Genomic DNA, 19,055 nt, shown 5'->3' with positions numbered 1-19,055 from the left:
CAGGCGGGTGGTGGCGGCTTCTCCCCGCTGCTCTAGGCTCGCGTGTCTGCCCCGGGTTCTCGCCGTTGGGGTCCGGCTCCCGGCAGCCGGCCGGTGACCCGGCGCGGCCGAGCGGCCCCCGGCGCCTCCCCTCCGCCGGGGCCGGGGAGCGGCTGCCCTGCGGCCCCCCACGGCCAGCCCCGCAGAGCTGGCGGGGCGCCGCCGCCCTCGCTCTCCCTCTGAAAACCTTCTTCTGCGTGCTCCACACCCCGTCGTCAGGTCCCCGCAGCCCCTCGGGGGACACCAGCTCCTGCTGAGCGCCAGGAGCTCGCGCGCCACCGTTTCCATTTCCAACACCGGCCTCGGGTGTGATTTGCCGTGACGCTAGGGCAAGGCTTGCGCTGGGCAAGCTGCGAGGCCCTGCTGGCCCCTTGCCCCTGCTTTGCTTCCAAGTGACTTGGGACACAGCTCCAAGCGCGCAGTGATGTTTATTCAATCAGTGGCGAAAGGAAAGACTGAGAGCCTCACAGAAGGAAGAGCGTGCCATAAACCAGGGCTCCTGCCTCTTTGGAGCCATACTGTATGATGAAGTCCTGTGCTGGAAAGCAGATGTTAGAAACCATTCTGCTTAATTTGCTTTGGTCCCAGTCCTTGGCTCACTTGTAATGTATGTGGAGTTCCTGGGAAGATGGGCACCCATAAGAAGGCCCTGCGCTGGTGTTACAATGAATATCCTTTCAAAAAGCGACAGAAGATTTTTATCTTCTCCTAGAAGTTAATCATAGTTGAAAATATAAGCATCAACTTCATATTTGACTGATAAAAAAAACACACCCTCTTTGGCATAGATGCTCCCTAATTCAATTCAATTATTAAATTTCATTTCCATTACCAATTTTGTTTATATTAGTGAAGTGTGGAAAAAGGAAAAATCTGTCATAGATTAATATACTATATCCAGCATTTGTCTTGTGTTTTCATATGCTGTTTTTCATACTGATATTGATAGTACAGAGCATCTAAAATAGATGCTTTTCATTTGGGATCTGGCCCTCTGCATCCTTTCACCAATACTGATTAAATGGCATGGGTACTGCATGACATGGCTGCTTCAGTCCTTTCCTCTAAGGCTGGAATAGCTTAGGGAAAATGGATTGCTCAGGTAAATGAGGTGATTAAAATAGTGACATTTTTGTCTGTTTTCCTGGTACATGGCAGCTTAGTTAAGGTCATGGGATGGAAGGAGGTCAGAGAACATGATATTTACTCCCTCTTGTATCTCTTCAGGATTATACATTTTTTCCTACTTTTTAGTAGAATACAGGCTTGCTTCCATATGCAGGCCAAATTCAGGTTGCTGTGATGGTATTCTTTACATCGGTAGTCACACTAAAGTGGCCAAAAACATTCATGCTTTGGAAAAAGATTCTGGCAACAAGGAGGCAAAATACCTAATAGTATTACACATACCATCAAGTTGATGGTCTTAATTACAGTATAGCTTAGCAGACCTGGTAACAAGACTGCTGTATTCTGTGATAGAGAACCATGTTCTAAAACCAAGGCAGAACTTTACTAAAATTGTAGGTCAGACAAAAGGCATTGTAAAAATAAAGCTAATATCCTGCCCACCCATAATTATACTCCTCTGACTTCACTGCAGATGTTACTATTATTGGGCCTGACAAGTGTGAGACTGTAAATACATTTAAGAACATTTTTCAAATTATTCTTTCTCTGGAGTGCTGGGTGCACCGTGTGTCCTTAGTACCAGCATAGTGATACTGATCTGTGGAACCCTGGGTCAGGGGGTTTCTTTTGTGCATGACTTGTATGTTATCTGCTCTTCTTGTCCTTTGTGAATAATAATTACAAAAATATCTGGTGACTCTCTAGAGGGAAAGCAAACTTGCTGTTAGTAATTGATTAAAAACAATGTTGGCCATGATAGCTCAGAGTGGGAAATCCATAGGTTACTCTGCATGTTCTCTGCACAAGGAAGCTCACCCTGGAGGAAGGTGAGTGGAATGGGGATAGAAAGTGCACATCTTTGCTGGAGATAACTTGGATAACAGGATCAGAGTTTACTTTGGGATTAATACATAGATCATGGAAATTGGAAGTCTTTCAATCCACTTGAAGATTGGGATCAGGGCCTAATTTTTCAGTTACAAACTTAGATATGTACCCTTTTAAAGTATCTGAAAAGCAAAAGATGTTAAGAAGTATGTAATTTAATTGGAAATTTTTTGGTGATTCCTGATGAACTCCACAGATTCTGCCTTCTCCTCCGATGACTTCTGCAAACCTGTAGATGAAACTGCTAATCACTGTCAAGAGAAGAAGGATATTCTTCCATATTATTTCCCTTCTTGGAAATCAAGCCTTCAAGGCTTCTGAGGGCTGAAGGCAAGTACTACTTTGAATTATTACTAATACTATTTCTTGTTAATGGGTAGGTTCTCAGAGAATGTTGTGTATTATAAAAATGCTTGATAAGACATTAAAATTTGCTAACCAGGTTGACACATACGTTCAAAAAGACATTAAGTGTTGTCTGTCAGTGGTTATGACTTTTTTATGTGTCATTCTGATACCTAGTCTTAGGATACCAGAGACTAATAGAGTGTTTTTATAGTCCAGCAAAAAAGCATGTGGTTTGGGTCTTTGTTGTTTCTTTTAGTAGTTCTTCTATGCATTTTCTAATATGTGAGAAAATACCTAGGTAATGATGGCAAAAAAAAAAAAAAAAAAAGCCCAACAGCAACCCAAGGAGTGGTTACATACAGATATTTTAGGACCTGTGTTCATAGCCAGCTGCGTGGATGACTGGACCTTACTTACTTGGGATAGCCGTTGGTAGACCTGAAGCACGGGCTGCCCCTGCTCCATGGGGACAGGGGCTCCCGCAGGCCCCGCCGCAGCTGGCAGCCTCATCCGCAGGTGGGAGATGGGGGCGGCTGCAGCCGGTGGTGCTCGTAGCTCCCGCTGCCTCAGGGCTCTTCATTTGCCTTCTTTGCGCACTTCGTAGCATAAGATCCAGCAGTCTCCGAGCTACCTTGCCACGAATTAGAAATGTTTGCATAGCCTACGTTTCCTGGAGTTTTCTACCTACCTTTAAAGTGCTGCTTTTTTTTTCCCCCCTGTTGAGTTCCAACACAACTTAACACTCAAGTTGTGTCTTCTCGTGAAAGCTGTATTTCGAAGCAGTTTGGTTTTTTTTGGTTGCTACGGGCCCCTACCATGCAGCTTCAATATCCCTAACTGGCGCTCTGTTTGAAAAAAGAAAAAAAAAAAAAAAAGTAAGCTTAGAAGACCTGTGCTCAAGAAAATAATAAACTGCCAAGCAATAACCGCAGAGATACCTGCGCCTGTGGCTCTGGGCGCGGGGCAGCCGGTGCCGGCCAGGCCGGGCGGCGCGGGGGGGGGGGGGGGGGGGGGGCAGCGCGGCCGCCGGGCAGCCGGGCGCCGGGGCCCCGCCGCCGTTGCCGGGCCGCCCCGCGGCGGCTCTGCGCCGGGGCCCGCCGCGAGGGGCCGCGCCGGGCCGCCATGGCGGCGGCGGCGGCCGGCGGGGCTGCCGCGGAGGGGGGGGAGCCGCTGCCCCGCTTCCCCGCCCCGCTTATGAAACCGCCGGGGAGGGGCCCGCTGCCGCCCGGCGGCGCCGGGGGAGCCGAGGCCGCCGGAGCGCAGGTGAGAGGCCGCGGGGGGCCCGGCCGCGCCAGGCCGCGCCGCGGGGAGGCCCCGCGCCGGCGAGGCCTGGAGCGGCGGCGGGGCCGGGCCGGGCCCGGGGGCGGCGGGAGGAGGCGGCGCGGCGGCAAAGGGCCCGCGGCTGCCTGCTCCCGCCGCGGCCGGGCCCCCGCGGGGCAGTGCGGGCCACGCGGCGGGTGGCGGCCGCGGGGCCGCGGGGCGGGAAGGGCCTGCTGAGCACCCTGGGGCGTCCGGCCAAGGCCTCCTCGTCCTGGCGAAAGCTCCGCTCTTCTTCTCACCCGAATCCAGAGAGCTCGCTGTGAGCTCCCAGAGAAACAGTTACGGCATTATGTGGCTTCGCAGATCTGTGGGTTTTAAGCTTAAAAGTTCTGTAGAAGCACATCTGTCAAAACATACTCGAACGCTTTCGGATACATTCATTTTCATACGTGAACAAAGACGAGTTCATTGAATCTGCTCCAGGACTCCAGTGCTCCAGCAGAGCACGACAAAAAACTAGTGTCACGCTGACAGAAGAGGGCACAGGTATAATCGCTACTTTCAGACCACTGGGACATGTTTCATTCCCGTTTTCTTCTCCGTCTTCTAGCTCAAAGCGCAATGCCAGTCTTACTTTCCACGCTCTGTTTGCTTTTAGTGGTCAGACAGAATGGCTCCAGAGAACCAGCCCAAGGACAAGAACCATGGGAGGACACATGAGCATCAGCCAGAGGAGCAGGCAAAATCAGCTGGGAAAAGGAAACAAGACTATGAAGAAATAGAGAATGAGCCACAAGCAAAGAGGTTTTTTGTGAGAAAAACATCCAAACCCCCAGAGAAAATCGGTAATGTTTCCTCAGATTCTTGCTGTTTTTGTCAACCAGTTTTACACTAAATGACAGGTATCGACTAGCTGAAGAGGGAAGATGCCAGCAAGCCTGAAGCCTGTTCAAACATGAGTGTTTGGATTGGATTATATTAAGGATTAAGGATTAAGTGGTACACAGATGCGTATTGGGGTATTACATCCTCCAATTATCTGTCTAATGAGTGTGCCTGTGTGTGCATGTTTCATTCTGAAAGTCGCTACCCCTTGCTAGATGCCTGCTCACTGAAGTCTCTATCGCAGCTCACTGGGGGGTGATTAAGTTCTGTGGAATTCCTGAATTACCCGATGTCGGCTTTATTGTAGGCCAGACCAATCCTTGTATTGTTTTTGTCATGTAATTCTTAGTGCAGGTTCGTAATTGTAAACTTGGCATCCTACAGCACACAGTCTAAACTGGCATTTCCACTTGATGTTTTCATATTCTGACTTTCCCTACAGTAGGTGGGAAGGCCAAATCCTTTCCACCTCTGTATTTAGATACTTATATTAGTCTGGGCATAAGTCCACTAGTCACTTCTCATGTGCGTTTTTTTTTTCCCCACTAGTATGTTACTTAGCAAAACATCTCTTGAACATTTTTGCTGTAATGAGAGGGAAGTGACTGAGTTCTTAGATATTGGAAAGATTAATGCTTTGCATTATCAGGAAAGTTGTATAGGCTTCAGATAGACAAATGATTGTTTTCATGTTTCCACAGACATTACTTTTGATTCCATATTTTGTTTAGGAGACCACTAGAGTTATTGCCTTGTGTGGAAATAGTACACACTTTCTGTAAATTTTTTTTAAGGATAAGGATCCAGAAATTACTTTTTTTTTTTATTCAGTGATACAGGAGTTCTGCCATTTTGTACATTCCCATTCTCTGGTGTATAACTCCAACCCTCAGATCAGCTGACAGTGTGAATAGTGAATGGAGGCAAAATACTCTGTTTAAAAAGAGTTCTGCTTATGATGGTGGATAATTAGCACATCTTCTATAGTGAATTTAGCTACAAGATTTTCAGTATAACTTCATGGCCTGATTTTCAGATTTGTTGAGCATCTGCAGTTCCCATAAGATTCAAAGGGAGTTGGAAGTGGCCAGTACTTTGGGAAAATGAGGCCAAGCATATTTTTCCCTTATATCTTTCTTAAAACCAAGAAGACAAAAACTTTTGCATTTGAGCTTTTCCATTCTGTGTCCCAGTTTTGATTTTTATATACTTTGGAAAAAATGATTTTTTTTCCCCTGAGTAACATAAAAGAGATTCAGTTTCTTGCAATCAAAAACATTTCTTCCCGCGATTCAGAAAAGTCTCAAAGTTTGTTTCTTAACGAATTATCCTTCCTAACAAAACCAAATATGAAAAAATACCCCTCTAGCCATCACCTTTGAAGAAAGAACTGAGGATGCTAACTCTTCTGAGAAAACAAGGAATTAGAATAGAGATGTTTTTATACCTATTTCAGCAGGTGTGACAAGTGCCTGCTATGCTGGCACATGAGTAAAGAAGTTTAATGTCACACCAATGCATCTGTAGGCTACGGTGTTGTGTTAAAGAAGGATTTTGTTTGCTTTCTAGTCATAAAGGATGATATCTGTGTTTTAGTCCTATTTTCTTATTAGTATCCTTACATGAAAATAGGATTTTTGTTTCTTAAGAAATGCTTCTTTCCCATTTGACATCTATATCCCCTGGGGTGTTATGGACCATTGCCATGGGGATGATTAGATCACAGACATGGGACTGAACAGATCCTGTTTTCATGTAACGGTCCCTGAAGATAAAACTTGGAACATGAACAAAATATTGAAGCAGGCTGTGCTCTCAGCAAAACTCACCCTGAACAGAAAGGTTTTCAGGCAATGAGGCGTCAGCAAGTCTATTGTCGAAAACAAAACTCGCAGTGCTGTAGGCAGGCTGTATGGGCTCCAGCACAAGCAGATCGAATATTCTGATTCACTAGCAGGCGTTTCAGGAACTGCATGGGAACTCATATGTTGCTATGCTTGGGGAATTCTCAGGTGTTGCTGTTCTGCTGGTCACAGGTCTGACCTTCCCTCTGCTGTAAGCAGGAGTTCACTCCCTCCCACGGCACATTTCCAAGCCATTGGGGGTTTAGATAGCTTCGTTGTGTTTGGGTAGGAACCATTCAGGTTGTAAACTGTCCAAGAGAAGTACCACCTGTGACATGTCTTTAGTCCCCTCCTATTCTCTTTGTGATAAATCTTTGGTGAGGAGAAGAAAGGTTTAACAAGAGGAAGCATAGGCAAAGCTCTGACAAGCTATTGGAAGCACTGGACTCCATAGTTGCAGGGGCTGCTGTGCCTTAGATGTGTAAGAACCATCTGGAGTCTTTTCTCTTGCGGCTGGAGTTTGCCCTGGATTTAGTAGCAAATGCGGGCAGGTTCCCATGTTAATTATTGAATGCGTGCGACAGGCATTGGCTGTCAGTAAGTTTTACTCTTTGGCTTTCTGGCAGGTTGGAGTAGAGGTGGGTCCATGATCAGAAACACCAGAGTCCTTTTGCATCAGCTGGAGAGGCAGTGCAGCATTGTTCATTATGTCTACCAGAACATGCTGGGAGGCTCCATCCGGGCACAGCTCAGGCAGGTAAGCAGTTTCTCCTTTATGACCTGTTGGACATCTCAGTTTTCTACAAAAGACATCTTGAACACGAGCAGGGCACTTGAAAGTGGCGTAAAGTTCCTCACAGACATGGTTTGTGGCTCAGAGTCTGACACACCCTCATGTTTCTTAATCCTGTAAAATGCAAGTGCTGAGATGGCTTTCTCTTTCCATTGACATGGCCTTGTCACCCTACATTTTATCCTCTGTTAATTCTGTGCTTCCTTGAGTCATATTTAAAGTTACTGCTCTCTCATTTGAGATTCTGCCCAGTGCTGCTTTCACACATTAATCTGAGTGCTTTGTCTGATTGTTTTTGTACCTGCTCTACTTTGCTAATGATGCTAGTATTGGTGTTGATTTGCCCTCTCCATAGCCATATTTCATCAAGCCCATACTTTTTTATTGGTTTTCAGTGTCATATTTCTTCTTTCATTAAAAAAGTAACTTTTTTTGTAGCATCCATAGCTAAGAAGAAGCACTTGGGCTAATTTTATCTTCTAGGTGATTTATCTATTTTAAGTATCCAAATGATATTGAAAGCCCGTCCAGCAATACCCATATCTGAGCTGAATAGCAATATGATCCTATCATGGTTTCTCATTCCCTATTCCAAGTGTTTAATTCCTTCTTTCTTATGCGGTATTGTTGAGCTGCAAGCAGTTTGGATGGAGGACCATAATATTATATCTCTGGATGATAACATTTTTGGATACTCACTAAATTCATAGATGGTCACCAGAGCCTTTTTCTGGAGCAAGGAGGCGTGTTGTCCTTCCTTGTTGATATTAATTATCCTGCCTATTAAGTGCAGCCCAAGAGGCTTAGTTCCCTGTACATTGTTTAAAAGGTGTTTTTTCTCAATTCTCTGTTGCTCTCTGACCGCTATGGCTGATGGGGATTTGTTGGGTCCCAGGCTGTTTTCCCTGGGACAGCATGTTCTCTTCATTCCACAGAGAAGCTTAGCATTTTATGTGAATGTACTAACACTAGTGGCAATTTGAAATTATTGGCACTCGTTATGCAGAAGTATTCAGGGATCCCTGCAAAAGTATTAATTCTCTTCATTTTTGTAACAGTGTCTGCAGCTGCCGTTTCTGCGTTCTCTCACCTCATACTGCCTTTTTCGAACAGCAAGTCCCTTTGACAGGAGAGTGACTTGCCTGGAATGGCATCCGACACACCCCAGTACTGTAGCTGTCGGTTCCAAAGGTGGAGACATCATCCTTTGGGACTATGAAGTACTTAATAAAACCTGCTTCATTAAAGGGGTAAGTCCCTGGGCGTGTGGAATGGGTAGGAGGGGAAAACTGGAGTACCACCAAGTACTGCAGATCAAAACTGAGATCTGTTATGAGAAGCACGTAAGGGTCTTGGGTTGCAGAGCAGCCAGCACCGTGGGACAGAATTGAGGTGCAACAGCACATCTGTTCCTGAGACCCAGACTGTTCTAGCCCTGGGGAGAACTGAGGCATGTTGAGTGAATTCATAATGAAGCAGTCCATGGCATGTGTTCAGTGGGAGAATAATTCAGCAACTGATGAAACAGTTATCTTAAAGAGAAGCCAGAAACAAGTATGCAGAGAGGGTCTGTCTGTTTTAGGTCTTGATCTTTCTCTGCTTACCTCTTATTCTGTAACAGAGGAAGAAATATCTATCTGAGTGGGGAGAAACAAAGTCCCTTCATCTGAAGTGAGAAACTAAAGTAGAATGAATGATTTCTGTAGCTGGCATGCCCCCTTATTGTTACATTCAACCATTGCCCATTCGTGCTCCGCAACTTTTGCCCCCTTTCTAAAGTAACGTGGATATATACTGGGAGGAGGTTTATCCTCCAAAAATTCCAGGGTCATCTTTTTTTCTTTTTGTAGATAGTGTGGTGCCTGCCAACCAAGGAATACATTGCCTGGGGACTGGAAGAGTTAGAGTTTTCTTCTCTCGGGAGGGCAGCTGCCCAAGCAGCTGTCGTGTGGGCATGATTGTCTTTGCCTCCTGAAGGGCTGTGGTGTGTTTCGCTGTTGGTGTTGAGGACATAGCAGTGAATGTAAAGTTACAGAAGGCACTTTCCTCCTTCCCCATCACTCAGTGGATTTTTCTTGTGTTCATCCCCTTCATTGTAGATGGGAGCTGGAGGGGCCATCACAGGAATGAAGTTTAACCCTTTTAACCCTAGTCAGCTGTACACATCGTCAGTTGCCGGCACTACCACTCTGCAGGATTTTAATGGCAATACTCTCCGGGTCTTCACCAGCACCGAGGACTGGGAGTAAGAAATACAATTTTTTGGGCCTCTGTGTCCTGCTGGCAGGAGTGCTACAAAGAGAGAGAGAGAGATGTGTTTGTCTCTAATATGTGAGAGCTGGGCTTCCTCTTCTCCACATACGTCTCCTTTATCCTCTAAATTTCAGGGATCCTCTGTCTTCCAGAGAGGCTTGCTCTCCCTTCTTATTTTTCCCTGAAGCAGGGTGGTGGGTCAGAGAGACCTTTGCTTCATTAAGGGGAGGGACTCTTTGATGCTTCTTTTTCCTGTTGTACATGGGGAGGCAGGGGTTGCCAGTGGATTTCCTCAGCTGTATTTTCTTATGCCTCCCATAGCTCTGTGTCCTGGGAACTGTCTAAGCTGCAGACCTGTTAGCAATGCTGCTTGCTGCCAGATGGTTTTTATAGGGCAACTTATGGAGTCCCCTCAGTGCTCCTACACAATCACCACTGACTTTGAGTGGTCCAAGGTGTTATCTCGATTCATCCCAGCTAACTTTTGGCGCTTGATCAAAGTTAAGAGTCTGTCTCCCTCAGTAATGAAAGGAAAGAGGAAATAGATCTCTGTAGGCAATTCTGGCTGCTTGCTCAGAATCACCCTCTCAGAGTGCTGCTCTTTCTGTGACTCCTGAGGAATCCTGAGCTTCTAACTTAGTTACTTCAATTCAGTGCTTAAAGGTGAGTTAGAGAAATCTGGACTAGCCTCCTCTTTACCCTTTCAGTTTTCCCCACCTGCTTCTTTCCAGTAGCAGGTGTCCTGGTTGGTTTCCAGATTGGCTGCTCCAGCTGCAGCCTTCTCATAGAGCAGAAGGTGAACCCAAGCAGTGCTCAGGTGACTGGCCAGATGAGCAGGGAAGGACAGACTAGACCCTTGGGCAGGAGGGTCTTGCATCCCAGTTTAATGCCTGTTACTGATCACAGTAATGATGCCTGGATCTGAAACAGCGTGCCATGCTCCTCCCACTGCTGTGAGTACAGGCAAGCTCTATGGAAGGGCTTTTTTCGTCTTCACTGGCTTCTTGAAAGCTAGTATTTAGAGTGAGACTTTGTTAAGTAGTTGCTCTGTGAGCAGCAGATGGAATGTATTTGAGCATCAAAGGGTTTTGGGACTCCCTGTTAGTGCCTTTTCTGTCTCTGTTTGTCTAAGGCTTCCACATGCTGGGTCAGTAGACCAACTGGGGGTAGCCAGTCTTGGGATAAGGTCCCTGTGCCGTGTAGTTAGCAGAAGATTTCTCCTTGAACAGCTCTCATCCCTCCTGCTGATACCTTGGGAAAGATCAGATATGGTAGTGGAAGCAACCTGTGGGGAACTGGTGAATGAAGTCTGTAAGAAGAGCTTGGTGCAGGGCTGCCATGAGATTTCCTGTGGTTTCTACCTGGAATGGTGCTGGTTTTGCTTGCGATCTCCTAAGCCTGGGCTGAGCCAGATGGTTCACTGCAGGTTCATCCTACCCTCTGTAGCAGAGGAAGCAGTGCTGCTAATGAGGTTTGCAGCCCAAAATGATGGAGTTGAACCTATAGGCTCAGAATGCATGTGCTCAGATTGAAAACAGGTTAGAAAAAATACAGTTCGTATATGTTTCTCCTGTCAGGAAACATACTTCAGTGATTTAGTGTATTGTACCAAGGGAAACCAGCAGCATGTTCCAGGGGATGAGTGTTGGATTAAGATTCTGTCTTCCATTGTAACCTTGGTGCCTCTTGGCTTTGTGTGTGTTCCAGAAAGGGCCAGGAGATTCTCTCGGAGACATCAAGTTCAGTCCCTATGAGGCAGTGAAGCTTTATGTGGCATCAGGGGATGGCACCCTAAGTCTGCAGGACCTTGAGGGCAGAGCGGTGCAGGTGATCTCCCATGCCCTGGACCGTGGCCATGATGTTTGGTGAGAAGGGAGCAGGGCAAGGCTGAATGTCTGCTCCTTGCTGTTACCGCTGTGGTTCTTCTTCTGCTCTCTGACATCTGCTTCTTTGCAGGATTAGGAGGCTCTTGGCATGAATTGGTTCTGTAAGGGAGCTTGGAGACCAGCTCCTGGTCCCAACCTGGAACCTGCAGGGTGGGTGACGAGCTAGACAGCCGCAGGGCACTTAGGCTTCTGCAGTAGCCAAACATGCTGCATGCACCATCTGGTGTCACTTTCTGGTGACACCCTCTGGCGTCTTGCAGATGCTGACAGCGCTTTTCACTTTATAAAGCAAGAGGCAAGAAGAGCACAGTAACTTCCTTCTCTTCATTACGATCAGTGTTCTGTGGTTTCTGTGCAGGTTAGCAGCTCAGGAAGCATAGGAAAGCCAAAAAAAAATTCCTGAGTGTGAGCTTACAGAGTTAACCGGGCTGCCCTTCTGGAGGTGTCAGGCTTGCCGTGGTAATTTCCACGGCCATGAATTCTAGTATAAGTCATTCCTACAAAAGTGAAGCTTTCCCAACAAGTTCCCAAAGGATCCAGAATTCACTCTCGCTTCCCCCACCCTCCCATTGGAGCTGGGATTAAAACGTACATCTGTATCGGATAAGTCTCTGTTTGGTTTTGTTTCCTGGAGCAGTTCTAGAGGTGCAATTTTCCAGTCCAAAGCTTTTGTCTTTTCTTTACTGCTGCTTCACTGTTTTGTGGAAAACCTCATTTTAAAGCTGTTCCTGTACGTTTGTCAACATCACAAGGGTGTTCTGATCTTTCCCAAGGTGTATACAGGGCAAGTGCCAGGTGGCTTTTCAGCCTCAATTGTGTTCCACTGTCCCAACATGTCACACTCCATCTAATGAGCATTTGGCAAATGACTTGGAAATTATTCCATATTTCATCATCAACAGAAAGCTCTCCCGATAAGCTTGGCCCTCTGCCTGAAGTTCAGGCCCACGGCATCAGGCAGGAGATGGCAGTTGCAATCTGTTGCAGTCTCCCTAGTCAGAGACAGAAAAAGATGTGAACCAGAACTCCCCTGCTTCCCAATGCCTGTAGGAGGCAGCACTGACTCTGTATCTTTCCCTCTAGTTGCTGGTACTGCAGTGTTGATGTGTCTGCAAGCTGCCGTGCTGTGGTGACAGGCGATAACATAGGCAACGTGGTCCTGCTCAGTACTTCTGGTGAAGAGGTTGGTATGGCTCCATGCAGTGTCTCCTCTACGGGAATCCTGATGGCTCACGTGCTCTCTGATCATACTCTGTTTCTGGTCGGTAGGGTTTTACTGTAAGCTGAGACTGCAGGGGCCTCTGGAAGGAGGAGCAAGTTACCTTGCACAAGATGAGTCCACTGAGTATCTAGGTGGTGGGACTTCCTCCATGTCTGCCATTCACAAGAAATATTCACATTTGTGAGCACACTAGTAACAATTCATGATTAGGGACTGTGTGATAAGCTGCCCCTTCCTTAAGAGTAATTGACTATTGGGAAGAGTAGTTATAGGGTAATCTGAAGATGTAAGCACCCTCTGCCAGCAACCTTCATGCTTCTAAAAACTTTATGCACTAATGGGAGTCATTTGGAAATACTGCTTTGCTGGACACCCTTCTGTGATCTCGGAGTAAGTACCCAACAGTAATTAAGCAAATGTTGGGATAGAAATTGCACTACTGCTATTAGACACGAGAGGGCAGGCTGTTCCTGCTAATCCAGAGTAGTGCAGAAGCCTACTGAGAGGGTAGACTTGCCGTCGGCCCTGCTTACCATAGCCTGCCGCACAAGAGAATGAAATCACCATTTCTCCCCTCTGTAAGGGTAATGTCTGTGAGAGTTTGCCACCCCAAGAGCTGTGGGTGGAGAAATTGTGTAAATTAGTGGGTAGAGTCATGAGTACTCCAAATAAATCATGCTCATTCAAGGCTAGTTGCTTCCTTTCTCCTTTTTTTTTTCTCCTGAAAGAATGTGATGGTCTTTTCTGCATTTGGGAGATGCATGCTTTCCCCTTTCCTGGCAACTGTGGAAAACCACTTCATGATTTTCTTTATCTCTGAGTTTCTCCTGTTTGTCACTGCTGCTAAGAGACAAAAGTACTGTACTTCAGTGCTTGTAGTTCTCATATTTGCTTCTGATGTGCCCTGAAACTACAGCTCTCCATTTTAAAGGCTACAGGGATCATAACCAAGGTGTGTTTATTCCCCAGCATTGATTGCCTTAATAGGGGTTAATATATTTCTGACAAGTGAATCCTTATGCTCTGAACTGACAAGGGATATCCATCTTCATGATGGGAACACTAAGACTAAATGATAATTAAGGTATGTCAGAAATCTCAGATGCTGCCTCATTTAGATGAAAATAGGGACACAGGACCAGAAGAAGACCTCCTGGGATGCCCAGTCCTGTAGCCACTTAATACATTTATTATAGTCTATCTTAAAAACATTTAGGGTTTGTTTTGATTTTGTTCTGCCCGCTATTACAGGGAGAATGGACCTACTTTACCCCTTTGTTTAGAAATAGTCTCGTGACTTCCGGTATAAATTTATTCATGGCCAGTTTATACCCAATTGTTCTTGTTAATGGAAATATTTCTCCTTCCCTCATGTTTCTTTTTTGTCATATTTCTAGAAGGAAATTATATCCCCTCTCAGCCTTCATTTTTACTTTACAAAGCTCTTTTGGTCTTCTTCCATGAAGCAGGCCATTCATTCTTCACCTTATCTTTTCAGACCATTTCTGTAACTGTTCCAATTTATTTTAACCTTTCTGCAGGTGGAAGACTGGCACAATGTGCAGTATTCCAGATGAGGTCTTGCTTTGTGCAATGGCACTAACGCTTTCCCCCATGAACCAGGGATCACATTTTCCTTTCTTGTAGCTTTAATAAAGTGGTGGATCAGAGTCCTCCTATAGTTAAATGGTTTCCAAGGTCATTCTTGTCCTTTCTTGTTTCCAGCAGATAAACTCTTGTTGTATTATAGACATTTTTCTTAGTTTGTAAATGCATGACCTCTTCACTTGGCACTAATAGATTATTCCATTTCTTTACTCTCGTCCTTTATTTTTCTTTCCTGCATGATTTTCTGTTTCCTCTGCTGCAGATTTGGAAGCTGAAATTACACAAGAAGAAAGTGACTCATGTGGAGTTTAACTCTCGATGTGAGTGGTTGTTGGCCACAGCCTCTGTGGACCAGACAGTCAAAATCTGGGACCTGAGGAACATCAAAGACAAAACAAATTTTCTTCATGTGCTTCCTCATGACAAACCTGTCAATGCAGGTAAGTTCATGAGATAGGGATTTCTCTGTATGGATGTCTGCTGAACTGCTCATTCATGTGTTTTTCTTGCTCTCCTTTTTGTCTGGAGCCTATATTCACTGATTTTTGGGTTCTCTCTTGCACTTCTTCCCGAAAGTGTGAGTTGGTATTCTGTTTTTTCCAGTTGTCTCTGTGTGTTTTTTAAAAGATCAGACTATTTTGGAGCAAGCCTCAATACAATCAGTTACAAACTGTTCAAGTGTCATGTAATTTTTAAATGCAGGCATTGAATATGAACTTTACCTAAGAGTCTTTCAGGAGAATGTCGATGTAACTTGCTAACACCTGTCTTTTACCTTCTGAGTACATAATTCTGAACTGCTGTTGATGATGGAAGGATACTTAAACGTGTTGTCTTTGTGGTTTATGACAGACTTATCCTAGGTAGCTCAATGCTCTTTATTCTCTGCAGTACCACCTTGCAAGTTTTGCAGAGAGTGTGGTTTCATGGCAGCTTAAGTAGATCTAAAGTGGGACTGCCACGGAGATGTCCCTCCACCCTCAGCCATGCACTGCAGTCTCCTCTCTTGTGCTGGCCCCTGTACTCAGAGGCTGTGTGGTAAGGGACTTGAATCAGCTGAAAACTGAAAATAACAGCAGCTGGACTGCCAGTACAAAGGATAGGGGTCAGATATGTGTGGCCTGGGATAGAGAAGAGAATGAAATGCCAGTAGCTCTCATTTAGGTTTGCTTAAGTTGCTGTGGAACTGCACCCTAAAGATAGAATTTCACTGTCACTGTCAACCAATTTCTGACTGCCTTTTTGCTGAAATGACAGCCCTGCATGCCTGCTGTCTTCTTTGTGTTGGTACTTGGGATGAAGAGCCTTTCAGAGAGTCTGCTCAGAGAGTCAGCTTTTGTTGTTGTTGCAATGTTAGCTTTCAGTCAGATAGGAGGTTGCACACTTGCTAATGCCAAAGCAAGGAAGGCAGTGGGAATGTGTGGCCAGAGGCAGGGAAGGGGATAGGGCAGCAACCGCAGTTTTAGACTGTCCATGGAAAACTGGAACTGTGCCTTGAGGGGTTTGGGTGGAAGCATCAGCAGTGGTTGTGATTAGAAAACTGAATTTATTGGGGCAGTTCCTTTGGCAAAAACAGGGCATGGGACTCAAAATGACTTTGGCTCTGTTCTTTGGGTGTATGGTTGTACCTGTTTGTGGAAGTCCGGATTGCAGGGGTCTGTTTTGAGCTGTTCCACTAACTTTCCATTTGACTGAGCAAGCCCCTTTCTTTGCAATGTCTGTTTCTGTAACTTTAAAATGAAAATGATTCTTTCTATCTAATGGAGCGTTGTAGGTTTCAACTTACTGTTCACAAGAGGTCTGAGTTCTTTGATGAGAGGAGTAAAGTCTTGTCTGTTGGGACACATGGCCATATTCAGATCCCTATCAAAGATGTATTAATGGGTATCCAGTCAGGCTTTTATGTTTCTTGTCAATCACAGCATTGTGATCTTTTGTTCACTTTATTGTCCCCCTTTCCTAGCTTACTTTAGCCCGACAGATGGAGCCAAGCTCCTGACCACAGACCAGCACAGTGAAATCAGGGTTTATTCATCTTCAGACTGGACCAAGCCACAGCATCTGATCCCACATCCACATCGGCAATTCCAGCACCTCACACCTATCAAGGTGAGTTAAGCCAGTACAGCCTGAGAAGGGGTATCAAACTTGGTGCTAGCAGCAAGTTGTAAAAGAAACGGTTTGACTTCTAGTCAGGATAGGTTGGTGGCTGGTCGATGTTAACACTGCTGCACTCCCAGCAGAGTGCTGTTCTGATGATGCTTGCGTTACTCAGGCTCTGGGTGGGATATATAAACTGCTGTGGTTCATACTGCCAGCTCTTAGTTCCTGGTGTGCATCAGTGTGAGCTCTGCCCCTTTCTCTACCTTTCCATCCCTCTGCTCTATGACTAGGCAACGTGGCACCCTCGCTATGACCTCATTGTAGCAGGTCGCTACCCAGACCCTAAGTTCCCAGGGTATACAGTGAATGAGCTACGGACTGTGGATATATTTGATGGAAACACTGGAGAGATGGTGTGTCAGCTCCATGACCCAAATGCATCTGGTATAATCTCGGTGAGTTGGGCACTGCAGCTAGAAGGACTGTGGTGTATTGAACTGTGACTGAGAAATACTTTTTAGGGACTGAAACAATAGAAATATCCTCCTTACTTGTGACAGACTCGCACTCTCATGGAGCTATGGCTGCCAGCTAAAGCTGCTGAATTGAGCAGGGCTGTTCCATGGTCATATGTGGGTTTTCTGTAATATTCTTTAGGGAATGTTCTGGTTTCCAGATTGTTTTTTGCTGTTACATAAGCAGCGATGCTCTTATGACTGTTATATAAGCAGTGATGCTCTTACAGACTGTCATTGTGTTTCCATTTGCAGCTCAATAAATTTAACCCTATGGGAGACACTCTGGCCTCTGGCATGGGTAAGTAAAGAGAACCTGAGGCACTAAGCTCTAGTGTGTTCCAGTCCCAGAAAAGGGCATGCTTGTTCCTCCAGACTAAAGCAAGCTGTGAGTGATGGGTTCCCAAATCCCACTTACAGGTCTGCCAGTGGCAATCTCTAATTTCATTCATCTGTAAAAGAGATCAAGACCTTCTTTTCAATCTCCCACCTTTGCAGTTACAAGACAGGTTGCTAGTCACCTCCTTTGAAACATCCCTGAGAGCATGAAGTCCAGAGGAAAAAAAATAGCCTCCCCGAGCAGGGAGCTGCTGCCATCTGCCGGCCATGTAACAGTGGGAGAAACAGGATAGAAAAAAAGGCTTTTTCCTGCTAGGCTGCAGCCCTCTCCCTTCTGTTTACTTGCCTCATTTCTCAGGCTTCAGAGCCAAGAATACTCAGGCTTTCCTAGGCTGTCTGGGATTAAGGGAGCTGGCTTTAGATTCGGGCCTCACACTTGTGACAGATAGGGGATTAGGAATTACTCAATTATGTTTCTTAATTATGTCAAATTTCTATGGCTATGTGGAGACAGTATCTGCACCAAATAACTTCCCACCCTCTGTGCCTAGGAAATAGCTTAGAACAGACTAAGCATTTTGAATTTCTGGCACTTAACTGACATAGACAGCAACTCTACATTATATCTATGGTATTATACTGGATATAGAATTTCTGAGGCAGGGTGTTTAATTTTTCCTCTCAGGCTTTAATATTCTGATCTGGAGCCGGGAAGAGATGGTGGCCAAGAAGCAAGAACATCTTTTGAAAGCCATGACAGAACAGGGGTTTGGAAGCCGGAGTTTGTCCAGACGTGGAGGGCAAAGGCAGGCAAACCCGGGGACAAGCAAACTCAAAACTAAGTTACTGTCTTGGGAAGTGGAAGAGGCAAAAACAAAGAGCAAAGATTCCAAATCACAGGGAAGGAAGCGAAAAGGGAAGGATCTAGAGAACTGATTTAGTATTTTGATCCTTTCTGGATCACAGAGGACAAATTCAGTGCTACCAGTGGGCAGCATAAGCCTTGCAGGGCATTAACCTTCTACTTTGTCCTTCCTCTCTGGATCTGATCTTGCTTCCCTGATTCCCTTTGCTTCTCCTTCTAGTGAGTTGTGTCGGCACTCAGTTCCTCCTCCAGACTAGGTTACCACCCATTTTCTGAGGCCCTAGGAAAACTTTAGGCCATGGAGAGATGTTATCAGGCCCCACTGAGGTTAATGCTTCCAGCCTACCCCATCTGCTTGTCATCACTCTGTTGGAGGTTACCATTTTCTGTAGTGTGCTGTGGAGCAGCTCACGACAGGATCCCCAGCTCATTTTAGTCAAACTGAGCTGAGAAAGCCTTTGCTGACTAGGTTCATGTCCTGAAAAGGTAGAATGTTCATAGGGGAGAGGTGATGGGTGGCTTGGGTGATGTAGGAAACACCAACCTCTTCCATATGCAAGCTCTTTGCAGACTGTGTTTCTGTCAAAACTTCAAACTTAGCCTATTCTGTGCTTGCAGCTATTTAACTAGACCGTGAAGAACAATATGATGCTAGAGCTCTTTATCTGCCTCATGGGATGCAAGGGCAGTACTGAGCTGAGACCCTACTGATTCTGTAGTTTTTATTTTCAGAGCTCTACTCTTTTATGGCACACATTAGGTAATTTTTTCATCTATGCCTATGTGCTTCGGAACATTGTATAGGAGTGTTTTTTAAGCAAAAATGAGGAGTTTCTTCCAAACATCCTTTCGCAGAGCCAAATCTCAAGACTGCTGTTAAACTTAAAAAGTTTTGCTTTTTCTAGTTTGTTTACAAAGCTGTCTGGGGCTTTGCTGCTGTCCCAGAGGTTGATGGATGGGACTAGGCTCCAAACCTGCTCAGATTCTATGTTCACTTTTATAGTTTTGCAGTATTGATATTAATAAAGTTTTGTACTAAACTGAAATTCTTCTTTGATATAGAGTGGCTGCTTTGA

At 45.5% G+C, this 19,055-nt stretch overlaps 1 protein-coding gene and 1 long non-coding RNA gene across 5 annotated transcripts; one reads left to right on the top strand and one right to left on the bottom strand.

The window, feature by feature from the left end:
- Positions 1–351: 351 nt before the first annotated feature.
- On the bottom strand, positions 352–3,398 carry LOC106498200 (uncharacterized). 2 transcript variants are annotated; one of them, XR_001294914.2, is made up of 3 exons: positions 3,345–3,398; positions 2,824–3,251; positions 352–747 (listed from the first exon to the last, which is right to left on the bottom strand). It is a non-coding gene; the product is annotated as an uncharacterized lncRNA (long non-coding RNA). The 2 variants fall into 2 exon arrangements; XR_001294913.2 differs by lacking the exon at positions 352–747 and adding an exon at positions 2,209–2,287.
- Positions 3,399–3,522: 124 nt separating this feature from the next.
- DDB2 (damage specific DNA binding protein 2) lies at positions 3,523–19,036 on the top strand. Of its 3 annotated transcripts, none has more exons than XM_067296373.1 (11): positions 3,523–3,669; positions 4,325–4,511; positions 7,022–7,152; positions 8,247–8,438; positions 11,149–11,306; positions 12,411–12,510; positions 14,420–14,597; positions 16,121–16,266; positions 16,551–16,715; positions 17,031–17,076; positions 17,800–19,036. In XM_067296373.1, exons 1-11 carry the CDS (start codon positions 3,529–3,531, stop codon positions 18,048–18,050), a joined length of 1,695 nt encoding a protein of 564 aa, XP_067152474.1. In that variant the 5' UTR covers positions 3,523–3,528; the 3' UTR covers positions 18,051–19,036. The 3 variants fall into 3 exon arrangements, with proteins under 3 accessions (XP_067152474.1, XP_067152476.1, XP_013815039.1); XM_067296375.1 differs by lacking the exon at positions 11,149–11,306 and adding an exon at positions 9,288–9,433; XM_013959585.2 differs by lacking the exon at positions 3,523–3,669 and adding an exon at positions 3,938–4,212.
- The last annotated feature ends 19 nt before the right edge of the window (positions 19,037–19,055 follow it).

Source organism: Apteryx mantelli, chromosome 4 (assembly GCF_036417845.1).
Source record: "Apteryx mantelli isolate bAptMan1 chromosome 4, bAptMan1.hap1, whole genome shotgun sequence".
NCBI classification, from domain to species: Eukaryota; Metazoa; Chordata; class Aves; order Apterygiformes; family Apterygidae; genus Apteryx; species Apteryx mantelli.
Note: the sequence above shows the minus strand (reverse complement) of the source record. Positions and strands in the feature narration are given on the sequence as shown.

Coding starts and splice junctions, on each gene's coding strand:
- DDB2 (XM_067296373.1), top strand. CDS start 3,529: ATGGCGGCGGCGGCGGCCGGCGGGGCTGCCGCGGAGGGGGGGGAGCCG. Junction 11,307..12,410: donor GACCGTGGCCATGATGTTTG/GTGAGAAGGGAG, acceptor CTTTCCCTCTAG/TTGCTGGTACTGCAGTGTTG. Junction 16,267..16,550: donor AGCACCTCACACCTATCAAG/GTGAGTTAAGCC, acceptor CTCTATGACTAG/GCAACGTGGCACCCTCGCTA.